Genomic DNA, 15,441 nt, shown 5'->3' with positions numbered 1-15,441 from the left:
AGTCTGTACAAGAGACTGGTGTGGGTGTGCGTTCAATGAACTGGAGGGTGCTCCAGTTAATAATATCCCGTTGAAAACAAATGAAATCGTAAGGGTGACCGAGTGTCCCGTTTCCAAGTTTCTCGTTCAAAGTTAGATATCCGAACAGGAGAAACTTGAAAGTCACGTGCAGTTATCCAGTATTTGGTTCCCGTATATATATGACCAGTCACACCTCATCTTGCAGCTATTTCGACAGTCTGTTGGACGTTGTCAGTTCAAAGACATTGCTGCATGCTATTGTAAGAAATAGGTGTATCGAATGTGGCAACTATTCGAAGGGCGTACACGGGCAAACGAAGGCATAGGCGTGTTTGCTAAAGACCCGGATATAGCTTGTTGTTAGCGACGTCGTCGGTACGAAACGACATGCTCCGTGCGTACCGTCCGAGGTCAGGAATGGGCAGTTTAGATTTAGTGGAGATCCGATGCGTCTTTCTATAGAAATTTGCGCGCGAGTGGAGACGCGGGTTTGATTGGCAAACAATCGCGTCGTCCTAGGAGAACTCTGAAAACGTTGACATTTTTTAACGTCGAGTTCGATCGATTCGACGTGCGCGAGAAAAATTCGGTGGCGCTGTGAATCGCCGTTTTGGAGATATGCAGGTACATACACTCGCACGCACGCACGCACGCACACACACACACACACACACACACACACACACACACACACACACACACACACACACACGAGGCTCCACACTGTTTACAAGGCGTGGAGTTAGCTGATTCATCTTGAGCGTTTGGCGCTTCTCAAAAGGTAAGCTAGGTTTGACCGTTTCATCGGCGTTGCCGTCTTTTTTGTCTCCGTACGTATCCTCGGTGGTGTGGACAACTTGAAAGGGTCTCTGCTCGAATAACAGCTTCAGTTTGAGAAAATCTATGTTGCCTGGCGACGACACCTCGGTACCTTCCGCGCTTGGTTGTTGTATTGCGAGGCAAATTGAGCAAACATGGCAAAGACAGCTGACTTCGTAGCGTCTTATGTTCTCTGTCGTAATTGCAATCTTTTACAGAAAGGAAAAGTGCGTGTACGGTGTAGAACATGCGGCACCGAGGCGTTCGAACTCGAGGGAGACCCTCCCGGGGTGTTTGAAGATCTTGCCAAACTCGAGATGACAGGGAACTGTTTCTATTGCGAAATGCGAACTCCGGCTCACTTTTACACAAAATGTAGCAACACCGACTGCGGAAGTACGGTCAGCATCATCCATATGGCTCTCATTCGGCAGGGACGGAACGACGAGATGTGCTCTACGTGTACGGACTCGGTTGAGGACTGCCTAGTGATAGAGTTTCCGTGCGGGCAGTGTGTCTTGTGTGCTCAAGACAAGGAAACGAAAAATGTTGAAACATCCTGTTTCGCAGACTATTGCGGAGCGAATGTTGGAGATGCAGCTAGAGCTCTCATCATGGACAGCGCAAGAGGAATAGTGACATTTAGCTGCCCAGGTCAGTACGCTAACTAACAAATGACAGACCGTTACTGAATGCCGGTGTCACAGGCTCACAGCAATTTGCTATAATATTGGTTGCCAAACTACGCATGCGTGAATTGGATTTCTCTTTTCAAAAGTTTTTCTTCCGTGCATGGCCTTATTGTAATAACACTAAAAATTTATGAGTTTCGAGCAGAGTATTTGTCGCCAGGTAGTCACTTTATAAAAATTGCAACATTATATTTGCTGCAGGGCAGATCCACGGGCGTTAGCCCCAGAATATGAGATTGTGTTTGTGCTGACGGTAGCATCAGCATGTAGTCTGGTTGCATGTGTGTGTGTGTGTGTGTGTGTGTGTGTGTGTGCGCGTGCGTGCCTGCCTGCTTGTCTGTCTGTCTGTTTAGTAATCAAGATGTTCTATAAGATAGATCTGACTTCACACTTTGTATTGTAAATTTGCAGAGCAAATGTAGCACCAGCATACTTATATTAATTAGTAACAAATCTTTTACATTTAATTAATATTAATTTATTTGAAATATTCTTTTGGGTGTTTAGAAAAGCACAGGAACTCGTCGATTGGCGAAATCGATCATTTTAGACTTGCTGGACGTCAACTGTGGGATCGATACAAAGACATAGCTGCAACACGAGTCATCGAAGAGCAGTGTCCAAAGTGTAATTGTGGGATTGTAGGCGTGCCTGAGATGGCTCGACTTGAATGTCCTGGATGCGCCGTAAGTAAAAAATCTTGCATCTGTTTTTCATATTCATTCAGTGGAGATTTTATATCCAAACAGCACGGCTTTTGTCGACGTAAAGGATGCTACAAGGCATGGCCACTGGGTTCGAGTCACACTTGTGAAACAGTTGGTGTGTATGTTGGTCGGGTGTCTGAATATTATTCGACATATGCTTTGTCGGTCTAGCTCCAACACTGGCAGGTGCAAAAATGTGTCCATCAAAGGGCTGCACCGCACAGCATATCCACTATTTTAAACACGAGTGTCACCATATTGGCTCACATGGAGGGTGTCCAGTCTGTAATGCCCATTTTTGCTTTCAGGCAATTGAAATGTTATTTCACCCATTTTTATTTATTAATATTTCGTCTTTTAGTGTCTGACTATTCAAGATTGTTCAAGAAAATGTGAACACGGTACACGGGATAAGTGCCCGTGTCCATTGTTCTGTCCCGATGATCGGAAGTGTGGCTGCCCGATATGTCCCGGCTGTTCTGACTACGGCGGCAGATGTGAAGAGTGCAAGCAATGTAAAGGGTCATGTGAACATGGCAAGAAATAGCTATGTTGTTCTTTGTAGACGTCTGCTACCCATTATTAACTCAATTTCTAACGTTTTCTTCTTGTATATTTTTTTAGTTTGCTGCTGCTTGGTAGTGCCATTCTGGTACATGTTTTTTATCGTAACGGTCATGCTCAAAGTTGCCATTTAGTTTATCATTCTGTTTAGCTGCTTTGTATAGTTCTGATACATTTTATATGCCAAAGCCATGATACTCCACTCTACTTACATATCAAGAATTGATATAAGGGGCACAGTCGTTGATTGCAGTCTAGAAAATTGTGAATCAAATAACCAATTGGAGTAATCATATTATCTAATCACTTTTGTTGTATTGTGCAATTGTATGGTCATTGAGTTGTAACACTTGTATACATACTTGTATATATCAGCCTGCTCTACATGTAGTACTCATTCCAGTCAGCCCCATCTCTAACTTTTATAGTGCATCTAAATCTATGGTTTCGTACCTGTAAAGTGCTAATTGATGTTTATGGGAGTTGCATTTTGCAAGACTTCAAGTGTGTGGAATAGTCTGTTTCTACTTCTTGGGCCTTTTCCACAAATGAATATTAGACCTTTATGTCTATGCATTGACATCAGTATGTCAGTGATATTGACATTGGTATGTCAGTGATATTGACAGTTTTAAATTTAACAGTGTTTTTGCTGTAGCAGCATTGAAAGTTAGTTTGTCAACACAGACATGAGGTGCTTGAGCAAGCATGGTAGTATGTACAGTACAGTGCAAAGACCTGAATTTGGATGATGTGAGGGATCATGAAACTGTAGAAGGAAGTGTGTTCAACAGTGTTGGTGCAAACACTTTCAAATCGATATTAGTAAAGAGTTTAATCACATTCTTTGTTAGTATCTACAGCACTGATATCAACAAACAATTAATTAAATAACGTTGTCAACAAAGTTCTAACAGTATTATTTCTTCTCTAGTAATTGTTGACTTTTAGAAAGACAAACGACTTTACGTTATTCACAATAAAAAATGGCAATAAGTCCACAATTATGCGTGGAGCTCGTGCATGACACGTGCACCTTATCCTAGGCTTGAGCCTGACACTAACTGATATTATATGATGAGCACATTTATCACACGACTCTATAACGCACTATACTCGTACCCAGTCCATCAACTGCGGATGTGCATCAACGTTTGTTAGAGGCAGCGATGAAAAGGAATTGAGGGCCTAAGTCTCTCCCATAAGACTCTATGCAGCCTCTCCACCATTCCATTCGACTGAGGATACCGTGGGCTTGCCTTCACATACCCAATTGTTTCAGAAAGTGGTTCATCTCACTGGCAATAAACTGGGGACCGTTGTCTGATACCAAAACAGAGGGCAAGCCGAATCGTACAAATACTTTCATGAGTTTGTTTATCACACCTTTAGCGTAGTATCCTCTATTATAAAGGGGAGTACTTCAGGAAAACGTGATCCATAATCAATAATTGATAAGCATGATATCCCTTCAATAGTCACGAGGTCCATTGCCAATTTGTTCATGCGGCTTCCAAGTCGGATGGCTGGAGTTGTTGAGGGGGATCTGGTCGCCAACGCCAGCATATATCACAGCACTCTGCAAAAATATTTGCATCTTTTGTGATGCCTGGCCACCAAACACGGGTCATTAATGTGTCCTGGAAAGTCTCTAGTCCAGGATGTCCCTTATGAGATAGGCAAAGGACTGATCTACAAAGAGCCTCCGAAATCACAACCCTGTTACCCAAGAGCAAGGTGTCATCTACAACAGTCAACTGGTCCCGCACTAGATAGTAGGATTCTTCTGATCGACTGCATTCGTTCTGTCCATTTGTAAGAACTCTTTGCATGACACTAGACAGAAGAGAGTCTTCCTTTGACGCTTGCTGAATATCACCAATGCCAACTGGTGCCTCTTCTAGCACCATACTGATATACTCACCAATACCCCAACACTCTTCAGGCGATAGATTTTGCTCAGGTACTGGTGCTCTGGAGAAAGCATCAGTGCATACTAGATGCTGCCCAGGCTTGTACTTGAGAGAAAACTGGTATGGCATTAGAGCCACCAGCCACCGCTGCAGATGAGGAGGCACCTCATCAAAGAACTTATGAATGATGTGGATGAAAGGCTTGTGATCTGTAAGTCAAAATTGAAATTGAGTTACAGCAAACACTTCCCAGCATCTCTCTCTGTAATGGGAATATCGTGTCTCAGTCTCTGTCAATGATCGGCTTGCCCCAGCAACTAGGAGCCAGTGACCGTGCCTATCATGCTGCCACAACATGGCTCCAAGGCCTTTCAGGGAGACGTCACTGCTGATAGCTGTGGGAACTGAGGCTGCTGACTGGAAATAAGCTAGCTTCTGCACGGATGCTCCCATAGCCCCCTTTGCCTCATTGAATGCATCCTCCCAACGCCTGGTCACATACAAATGAGTCCTTCTTGGCCAATTCATGAAGTGATTGGGTGGCCTGTGAGAGGGTTGGGATGAACTTCCCGAGGTATGTAGGCCACAGTGCATACTGAATGTAGTATATTTTCTGGATTCTGCTGAAAGAGGAATTTGATGAAATCCGGACTCTGGATTCAAGACTGAAAACAATCCAGCTCCATCTAATTTTGCTGTAATTTCTTCCAATGTAGGTAGTATGTGCCTTTCCTGTATAGTGGCTTGGTTTAATCTCCAATAGTCAATGCACAATCTAAAAGTTCCATTTGACTTCCGACTGGCACTAATGGTGACACCCACTGAGTAGCTTCTCAAACAGATTCAATGACGTCTAGCTGCTTTCTTGAGGTGTTGTAGCTCTGTTTCTATGGCCATACGAAGACTGACAGTATGGTGCCGTACTGGAAGAGATGGTGGCGTTGCTTGAGGATCTACCATAATATCGATGGGCTGAATCTTGACCACATTGACCTCCTGCTTAGCAAGTAGCTGCAGCTGTAAGATGACATCCTGCCCAAAAAGAACTGTTTGTCCAGGAGGCACCACAAAACAGGTGCACTGACAAGATCTATCTCCTGTATTGATCGTGACATCTGCTACACCCAGGGTTTCCACAGCATTACCGTCATATGCTTTCAACATAGCAGGACTGGGCCGTGTTGGTGTTACTATGTCATGGGTGATGAGCGTTCGAGTAGCACCAGTGTCGAGAAGACCCTTGCACTCTCTGCCATTTACCTTGAGTATGACAGTAAACGTCTCAGCCTTTGAAGAATGACTGGCTGTATATATAGTCTCGTAGACATGATGAAGTGGCTCTGCCGGTTTTGAAGAGGGTTGTGTTGCATATTCAACAACTTGGGCAATGGGTGCTTTCCTTTCTGTAGACATACCGCAGCAGAGTGGCCTGTCTTTCGACAATGTGAGCACTTTGCTTGCCTCTACTGCTGGACAGTGCTGTTTGCCTCATCTATGCAGGCGACCACAGTATTTGCATTTGAGGAGTTTGCCTTGGTTGCCTAGACTGGGTAGACTCACTTTGTTCACAGAAGTTGGGACAGTGACTCTAGATCTAAGGGTCCATGTTCATACATTGAGCTCTCAGCAATAGAGGTTTATAGTGTCACCGCTTTTGCAACTGCATCTGCCAAGGTGAGTTTCGAGTACTTCATCAATTCCTTCCTAACATCATTACTCCTTATGATCAGCTAATGGCCGTTTATCACTGTGTCAACACTTGTGGATGCAAAATGACATAATTCCAACAAAGGAGGTGACAGATTCATGATCCTGTTGCTTCATCTGTTGAAACTTGTGTCTCTCAGTTGTTGTATTGACAGCTGGTCGAAAGTATGCGAGAATGGCATCTGTCAAGGCTGTGTATTCCCGTCTCCAGTAGGCGTTTCTCCCTTGACCACTCTCTGCAGGCTCAATCCAGCCAAGTTTAAGGACAGACTCTTTTTCTCCGCAGACTCCGTAACCTTGCAGATCGACATGTACGCCTATAGTCATTGACATCGTCGAGCCAGAGCTCAAACTTTGAGGCCACGTTGCGGTCATAGTCTAAAACGAATTCTTTTGAGGCTCGTCCCACTTTGGCAGTCCTGCCGACTACGCCAATATAGAATCTCCAAATAACTGAAAATGGCCAAAAGCACCACTCACCGACTGCGTTTAGATCTATAGGTAGTAGGTGTGCCGAGCATGCGTCGACAGGAGTTCCCAACATAAAAGATTGGTTGTCGCTGTTGTCTATGCGGTGAGTACATCGTCTATTGTGACGTTAAGTTAACGCTTTAGTCGTGCATGTAGCTATAGGCTGCAATGTGTGAGAAGGTTGTGTGTGATGATGATGCTACAGATACGATAGTATTATATAGAATTAGTTAGAGATAACTGGACTGACGGGCAACTGATGCCCTTTCTGTAGTGGAGGTTATGTTTGTATCGGCGTTGGTTGGTTTGTTTGTGGATGGATTTTGATCAAATTTGTCGATGTAGGAAACGTTGCACAAGAGTTTGGGATTTTTTATTAGCTAATACGGTAAAGTCCCTATTAATGGTGGACGCCCCCTATCTAATGTTGCCCAGTCAATGCCCCCAAACAAGCATGCACACACGGAAGCGATCAAACAAGCTAAACTATAGGTAGCACTACGTTTCACAGTCTCAGAGTTGTTTGCGAGGCTACGAGTAGAGCACAAACGCGTGTGTTTTGGCACTTACTCCTTGCTGCAGAATGCAATGTGTTTCGTGCAGCATGAATTATTCAACGTGAACAGTAAAGACTGTATGATGACTGGATACATAGCTCACTAGAAGTAGTAGTGCAATTGTGACATTCTTGTTTTTATAAAAAGTAAATCACAACATACGTAGAGCTAGCCTCCGAGAAGTAGGCGGGCTAGGAATTTCTTGTAGCACTAGATTGCTTACTGTCTCACACTCTTGAGATGATCGAGCGTTGCAATTGCAATGACTATTACGTCTACACATGAGAAAGAATTGAAAAAAAGCAGCTCTAGACACTATAGCTCCAGAGCTGCTAGCTGCCAAACGATGGAGACTGACAAAAAGCATTGTCCACAATTTCTGAACAGGACGCTGTAAAGCATCTCAGCTAGGAAACCTACAGTCTTTACAAAAATGCAAGAAAAAATCATCAGAAAGGCACAAACAAACTAAAGAATCTGATGCTTACTAAGCTAATTAAGTACGTGTGGTCACAGTGATCCTACTACCAAGACACACAAACACAAAGGAGGTTGGATTGGTTGCGACAAACCACGTTGCGATCAAATTGTCACTGCTGGTGCCTAATCTCGACGAAATGCTTGATTCGAGAAAATGTCGGACTTGTCCAAACTGTCAAATCTGTAGAAAGATTGTAGACATTGTTTGGAAACAGTGTAGTCATAATGAGGCACCACATGAGGCCGTAAGAGTGGTTAGGCTCACCTTCATTATTTGTAAATATCAAAGGCTTGGCAGCATGCAGCTTCTGGCTTGCAAACATTGTTGTAGTAACTACTGACAGGTAAAGGTAAAGCACCTATAAAGAGGAGCTGAATTTACACTTTCATTTATGAGCCACGTACGATTGTGTACAAGGTGTCCAACATTAGGATACTTTACCCTAGTCTAAATCGGTGTCACTTTCAAGGGGTGGTCGGCTTGTCTCAAAAGTCTTTGATGAAAAGGTGAGATGACTTTCTATTTTGCTCCTGGTCACCCATACCATCTCCGTGCAACTGTTTGTGGACACACTATGTTGGTTAACGGTATGTGTACCATGGTGAACACAAGCTTTTCCAATAATTGCCATGGAAACAGTTGTAAATGGCATGAGGTTTGTGACGTCTGAGTGCTGTCCAGTTTTGATTTGGCTTACCTTTAGCACACGAGTGTTTTTTTATTATTTTTATTATTATTTTGATTAGTGCATGTATTGTGTAATTTTGAGAAATTTTATGGATGATAGAAATGAGATGATACCACATTGTTGACAATTATTTGCACTTTTGTTTTAGATGGGAAGTGAAATCAGTATAGAAGATGAGGTATGTGTTGTGAGTTATAAATTTTATTGTATGAGAAATCGGTTGCAACCAGAAATGACTGGATAACTGACGGCAGACTAGGGTTGCCCAGGGACAACCAGCTGACAGCTATCCTCCCTACCAGTATGACCTTTCCATTCAGAGCAAGCCTAAGTACACATGCATAATGTAAGTTTTGGTTGACATATGTTTTGAGATTCTCAAGTGCGTCGAACTTCACTGCCGAATTGACCAGTTCCAGTTGTCAAAGCAGTACACTCTCACAGCCACGTTGTAGTTAGCATGCTATAAAATATACTTCGTGCGCATGCACTAGAGGGTTAAGCTAGTAATCGGTTGTCCACATGAAAATCACCATATCTGAAGATTTAGGCATCAGAGCGAGTAGTAATCACTAACACAGCATTGGAAATGAAAAATAAGAACTCTATAACCTTACTGGTGCTGACAAAGACTCCAGGGGCAAGAAAATGTGAGTTTGGACTTTTAGGACAGAGTTTTTGGACAATGTTACATTTGCAACTACTGGATGCAATTAACGTTCACGTTTGTATGATGTTCAAAATTCCATGGCTGTTTGAGTAACGATGCTGTCAAGACAGTGCTCAGTTATTAGGCAAGTACTACGTTTGGACTTCTCCAATGCAACAAATTGCTTCAGGGTGTACCCCTCGAAAGAGCTTTCGTGAATTCACGTGGCAGTTTTTGCAGAGATTAGACACAAGTGTGACCACCATGGGCGTCTGTTAGCGTGGCTGACAAATGTTGGTTGGCAGTCATACCACAATCATTTGGAGACCCGATATTCATAGTCGGCATGACATGATTGTACATTCTATACATTGCTGCAATAAGGTCATGGAATTATCGTGGTATAGTTCATCGGCAAAGTGAGTAATGACTGGGCAACTAAAACTTTGACATATAGTTGCCCAGGGAAAAGCTAGAGGTGGGGCAATTTGTAAGAGTGTTAGAATATGTAGAGACTCTGCATGGCCATATTAACAATTGACAAAGAATTGTGTGAAGGTGAGGAGAGGTGACGTTAATTCAGTAACACGTCTTTTGGAGAATGGAGTTAATGTCAATGCGCGTTGTTTATATGGGGTATGTGTTGTGAGTTATAATATACATTCGATGTTGAAATGAACTGCACGTCGTTTGATCTCAAAATAGGAAACTATTCTGACGTTAGCGTGTAGGAAGAAGAAGAAGGAAATAGTGGAGTTGCTGCTCGCTAAATCAGCAGATGTTAATGAGACTAATGAGGTGAGTTGATTGCATGAGTGTGTGAAACTATGAAGCCTCGATGATAGATATCAACTAGATGTAACAATCTAATCCAACAATCAACGTTTTTATTTCTTGTTGCTCGTCAAGAGGCAGCAGTGTTGACTTGTGACTGACTGAAGCAGCCATTATTGCATGCAGAGATGAATAATCTTGTTGAGTTTTAATTATTTCATTCAACTTGGACTGTTGGAGAATATTTTGCAGTAGTTATATATTGTCTTATCAGGTTGTCTTCATTTTCTATTTACTTTTCTTTTGCAGCATGTGTACAGTTTGATGGAGCAATAATGATAATAGTATATTCTTGTGTATGCAGACAGGATGGACATCTTTGATCACGGCTGCAGAAAAGGGATGTGAAGAGATCATTGACGTTTTGGTGAAGGTCGAAGGTATTAATGTGATGAAGAAAGAACGTTATGTGAGTTTGAGTATTGAGAGGTTCAGTTGATATTGTGGTGTTTGTTGTGCATGTATTAAACATACCATATTCACCCGTAATAACACCCTGGGCGAATAGAAAAGAAGCTTTTTTTCTGGGGGTATACTGGGGCATGGGCGTTAGTTTGGTCCCAGGCATATACATGGTCGCAAAATGCTGTCGTTTGGCCAGTCACCATCTAAATACTTGAAGACAGAAATACCACAAATGCTTGCAATTATCCATTTGCAAGATCAAAAGTGCTGGTATTCATAAAGCATCAACATACACGCAGAAACTAAACAGTATACATGAGGTTGGCCTGAAGCCCTGCAAGAGCATCAGGGTCGGTAATTGCAACAAATACATAAGTCTAGTGGTAAGCACTTTTACTCAACACTGACACCAGCTCATCAAACGCACACAAACGGAGATGAAATTTCTGTGGACCCCATTTTGTTTTGCCTGCGCTTGGGCATCCTGGGCTTATACTTGGGCATGGGCCTATAGCTGGGCATGGACGTTTTTTTGGGCTGAAAGTTCTGACCTAGCTAGCTGTTGCACATGGACGTATGTACGGGTATGTGCATTATTTTGGTATGGGCGTTATTACGGGCGAATATGGTATTTGTGAGTGTAATGCATTCATTTTTGCTATTGTTTGTCTTTGTGTGTTGATCATTCTTTGAATGTCTCATTAGTTGAATGGAATGTCTGTTGCTTTAATATGTTTTAATATAAACACTAGCTCTCTCTATCTTATCAGTTTCTTGTTTAAATTACTCAGCAGGGAAAGACAGCCATCCATTATGCTGCAAGAAATAATCACGTGACCATTGTAGAGAGACTTCTGTCTTGTTCTGTTCCTGTTGATGTCATGGATAATGATGGTCGTACACCACTGTGGTTTGCTGCCCGTGGTGGTCATGGGTGTTGTGTTGATGTTCTCCTAAAACATGGAGCGAGTCCCCAACATAAGAGGTGATGTATTCAATATCCTTCAGTCAATAATATTGCTAATGTGATGTCATTGTGGTATAGTAAGCATAGATCACCACTGAAGATTGCTAAGCAATATGGTCACAGTTGTGTGGCTAAGATGATGGAAAAAGCCATAAGATGTAAGTGAAAGAAACAATTAATTTGTGTTTTTGTTTCTTCTTTTGATTTAATGTGATGATTTTGGTGTGAGGTTTGATTGATATTAATGAATGATTTGCTTGTATTTTGTCTGTCGAGCTATTGTAGTGATATGCTGCTTTTTATCTTCTTGCTTCTTTTACTCTCAACATTTGGGTTGAGGTGATTGTGTCTGCTTGTTTTATTGTGTGTTTTGTGTCTCTGTAAATTATTGCCTCTTTGTCTTTTGTTAATTTTTTGTTTGTTATCTTTTTTCTGTGCACGTGTTTGTGCGTGTTTTTGTGTTTGTTTGTTCATTCGTTTGTGTTTGTCAAGTCATTGTTTGCTATTATGTTTGTTTGGCATCCTAATTTGTATGTGCCTGTTTGTTTGTTTGTTTGTTTGTGTACAGTGGCATCATGTTTATTGAACATTTTAATTGACTTTCTACTTTTGTACAGTGGGATCTCATCTCTATGTGGAGAGAGACGTGTCTATCATGAGACGGCAATATGAACAGAAAGTAATGTCATTTCGTTGTCTCTAGTTGTCTGTATCCCAAGTTGTGTTTGTGTTGCATAGATTACCGAACTACAGCGTGAAGTGGAGAAGATGACAGAAGAATTAAGACAATCATCCCTGGTCCATGAAAGTGAAGTAACAAGGTTGAGGGAAGAGATCCAACAGAAAGAGAATGAAATCAGACGTCTCAGAATGTCAGCAGTTGATAGAGTAGGACAAGCACACACATTGTTCACATGTATAGCAACGTGACATTTGACTTTCATTCTTTTTTTCTTATTTTTTGATTGAGTTTGTTGGATTTGTATTTATATAATACAATAATGTATCTGTATTTGTTTGTTTGTATTGTGTTTATACATACATTCCATTTACATACAATAGATACATACAATACTTGCATGTGAGGTCACATAACAATTTGGTTTGGCATTTATTACTGATTCAGATTGAATGGAATGATTGTGTTTGTAGCAACTCTTACAGGCTGGTGAAGATCAAGTGGCTCCTGAAGCTTGGTTGTTGTCGCAGCCACCAGGTACAAAATGTGTGTGTGTGTGTGTGTGTGTGTGTGTGTGTGTGTGTGTGTGTGTGTGTGTGTGTGTGTGTGTGTGTGTGTGTGTGTGTTCTTGTATGCTAGGTTTTCCCAATATCAGCACTTTGTTATCGTAGTAGAGCTTGTATACTCATACATGCATATATGAGGGTTGAGTGCAAGATTTATCTGGTTAGACCTTACAAATAAGCACTCATTGGCAATCTAACATTAGTACTATCAGAATGTGATGTGAGGACAGGTGGCACTATAGAATATGACATATTTGCTCTCTGATGGTACTGGAAATGGCAAATTCTGCTCACATTAAATAACTCATTGCTATAGTCTTGTTTTGGTCAAGGGACCATCTTAGATAACATCTGTCAGCAAATTGGCCTTGAAGAGCAATTTCTTTGCATGTTGTATACTTTACCCATCAATATTCAGTGGGTCATTTTTGCACAAACCCATCTCACATAAATCGATTCGTTATGCTGGGTTTTGTGACTTTGTTTTACATCTTTATTTCACTGTGTTCTTCGTGTCTGTATGTCTTTCATTACTAAGTCTATCATGTGTGTGTCTAAAGGAGCACTTCACCTGTGTGCACAACTCTGACTCCACCCTTGGCCACTAATCGTTTCTGGTCGCGGGGGGAAGTTTGGTGCTATCTTAGAGCAACTTGATAGCTGAGCATTATGATAACGTTAGAAAACAAAACCTATGAGGTGGTTTTCCAAATAACGTCCAATAAGTTTAGGTTTGTTTCATCGCTTCATGTATAGCTACCGGTGTAGGGTCGTGGGCTGGGGGATGCTAAGCCTCCCAAACTTCTTGGGCATGTCACTCTGCTTCAAGCAGATCTTTAGCTTATCTAATTAAGTTACCAAACAGTCCACCTTGTCTTAGAGTAGTATGTTGACAACTTTGACCATCTCTTTGATAATATACACAATATCAGTTCAATGTTAAAACCAGTACAGAGTGTAAACTGGTAGTATCGAGAAGAGTCGTGGTAAAGTGCGCATGCCCATGACGTAGTAATATTAAGACGTTTGCTACGCTTTTTATCAAAGGTAGAGTCAAAGAAGATTATAGCATCGAAAAGCAACAGTCTATCCATTAATTTTTCAAGTACTGTTTGAATGGAATATTCACTACCAATTTGCATGCACTCTGTGTACTTTCTCGATCTACTCTCTGCCCAGGTTATTCTGGCCAACGCCGGTTTGCACTGAATTAGTAATATTTATTGTTATCGAGATTCTATTTTGGCAATTGCCTCGAGGCTTGAAAATCTTCATGGCAAAGACTGTTTCCACTCCTTTATGCACTCTGACAGCACTCAGTCCCCAGTCTATTTGTAATTTGAAATCGATATTATTTTCTTACACACGTTTAATTAAACTGTGAGTCCGGTGTGAGCAAGGATCATCTCACTGGCGTCATGTTTGTGGAAGCAAAAAGTTAAAAGGGGCATGGCTTTATTAGCGCCAAAACTTGAGGACCACGCTATGCTGCTGGTTAGCCTCAGCCTTCCAGACCCGAGTAGCGCCGATTTAAAATCGTCTCTAGGGGACGGTTTTGAATCGGCGCTACACGGGTTTGGGAAGCCGAGGCTAGCTGCTGGCACCATAGTGTAGCTATACTTTGATGTTTGCTTAAGAGTAAGTAAAACGTGCTTTCGTATCACTGACTCACCTTCAATCTACAGCAAAAAGCACACATACCATACGGTGATGGTTCAGCTGTAGAATTTGCAACGGTGTTACGTGATTATGGGCAGTGCATGACGCACATTTCCGTGTTTTTGCTTCACACAAGCACTTTTGTCCTGTACTATGCCCTCCTTTTGTAGAAAGAGGAAAGCATGAAGGACCAAGCGATTGCAAGTCTCTAGAGACAATTGATGTGGAGTCTACAACGTATGAACGACTGAGTCCCTTAGGAACTGTGCTTGCTCTCTTTCACTGTCAGAGTTGCCAGTGTCATATTTTTTAGTTTTGCTTTCTATTTCTCAATTGCTGTGTTAGTCAGGTATTAGAGTGGTGTTAGATATTCATGTTGTCAATGAGTCTGTCAGCTTAGAGTAGTGTCCACTTGTATTGTGTGTAAAACAATTAATACTCATTGATTTGATTCAGGAGATGTCATGCGTGCTGTTGTTGCTCTGGCTGGCGATCAGTGGAGTGATGTTGGACTTGAGTTGGGATACAAAATGTCTCAACTCAACTCAATCACATCGTCAATTCCTACACCCTCAGGCAAACTAAATGCAATACTCAGCAAAAAAGCTGACTCTGTTGGTGCCCGCAATGTTGTTCGTATCATCTTGTCTGCTTGCCAGCAACTTCCCATGTCAATTTGTGCTGCTGCAATAACAGATGAGGTGGGTAATCATCGAGACTTGAGAACACAGGACAGTGGACAATACAATAATTGACTTTGTCACTTTTTTGTCTGCATGGCTTGTCATATGGTTCATTGTTGATGCAAGCAAGTCATGTGTTACATTTTGGATGCTTTCTTATTGCTTTTGTATTCATGTTTATATTAATACAACAATTCCTTTTATTTCTTAATATCACTGCTACACACACACACACACACACACACACACACACACACACACACACACACACACACACACACACACACACACACACTGTCTCCATTTGTTCCTCTCCCAGCTGTCTCACTTGCTCGTCTGTCACTTCTAATGGAATAGGAACGACACACTCATGCAAAAC

General features: G+C 41.9%; 3 protein-coding genes and 1 pseudogene across 3 annotated transcripts; 2 read left to right on the top strand and 2 right to left on the bottom strand.

The window, feature by feature from the left end:
• The first annotated feature begins 985 nt into the window (after positions 1 to 985).
• Positions 986 to 3,010, top strand: LOC134191162 (E3 ubiquitin-protein ligase parkin-like). The gene is made up of 5 exons (XM_062659744.1): positions 986 to 1,494; positions 2,040 to 2,218; positions 2,282 to 2,354; positions 2,411 to 2,547; positions 2,601 to 3,010. The coding sequence occupies exons 1-5, from the start codon at positions 996 to 998 to the stop codon at positions 2,784 to 2,786; spliced, it is 1,074 nt and encodes a 357-aa protein (XP_062515728.1). The 5' UTR covers positions 986 to 995; the 3' UTR covers positions 2,787 to 3,010.
• Positions 3,011 to 3,628: 618 nt separating this feature from the next.
• Positions 3,629 to 5,169, bottom strand: LOC134191555 (uncharacterized protein K02A2.6-like; annotated as a pseudogene).
• Positions 5,170 to 5,559: 390 nt separating this feature from the next.
• On the bottom strand, positions 5,560 to 6,129 carry LOC134191233 (uncharacterized). Its single transcript, XM_062659830.1, has one exon. The coding sequence runs from the start codon at positions 6,127 to 6,129 to the stop codon at positions 5,560 to 5,562; it is 570 nt and encodes a 189-aa protein (XP_062515814.1).
• Positions 6,130 to 6,959: 830 nt separating this feature from the next.
• On the top strand, positions 6,960 to 15,254 carry LOC134190780 (ankyrin repeat domain-containing protein 17-like). The gene is made up of 11 exons (XM_062659292.1): positions 6,960 to 6,997; positions 8,769 to 8,798; positions 9,828 to 9,905; positions 9,975 to 10,067; positions 10,408 to 10,512; positions 11,303 to 11,493; positions 11,554 to 11,633; positions 12,093 to 12,154; positions 12,214 to 12,363; positions 12,628 to 12,691; positions 14,836 to 15,254. The coding sequence occupies exons 2-11, from the start codon at positions 8,769 to 8,771 to the stop codon at positions 15,132 to 15,134; spliced, it is 1,152 nt and encodes a 383-aa protein (XP_062515276.1). The 5' UTR covers positions 6,960 to 6,997; the 3' UTR covers positions 15,135 to 15,254.
• Positions 15,255 to 15,441: the final 187 nt, after the last annotated feature.

Source organism: Corticium candelabrum, chromosome 15, assembly GCF_963422355.1.
Source record: "Corticium candelabrum chromosome 15, ooCorCand1.1, whole genome shotgun sequence".
NCBI classification, from domain to species: domain Eukaryota; kingdom Metazoa; phylum Porifera; class Homoscleromorpha; order Homosclerophorida; family Plakinidae; genus Corticium; species Corticium candelabrum.
The sequence above is the reverse complement of the archived record's forward strand: the minus strand, read 5'-3'. Positions and strand labels throughout refer to the sequence as shown.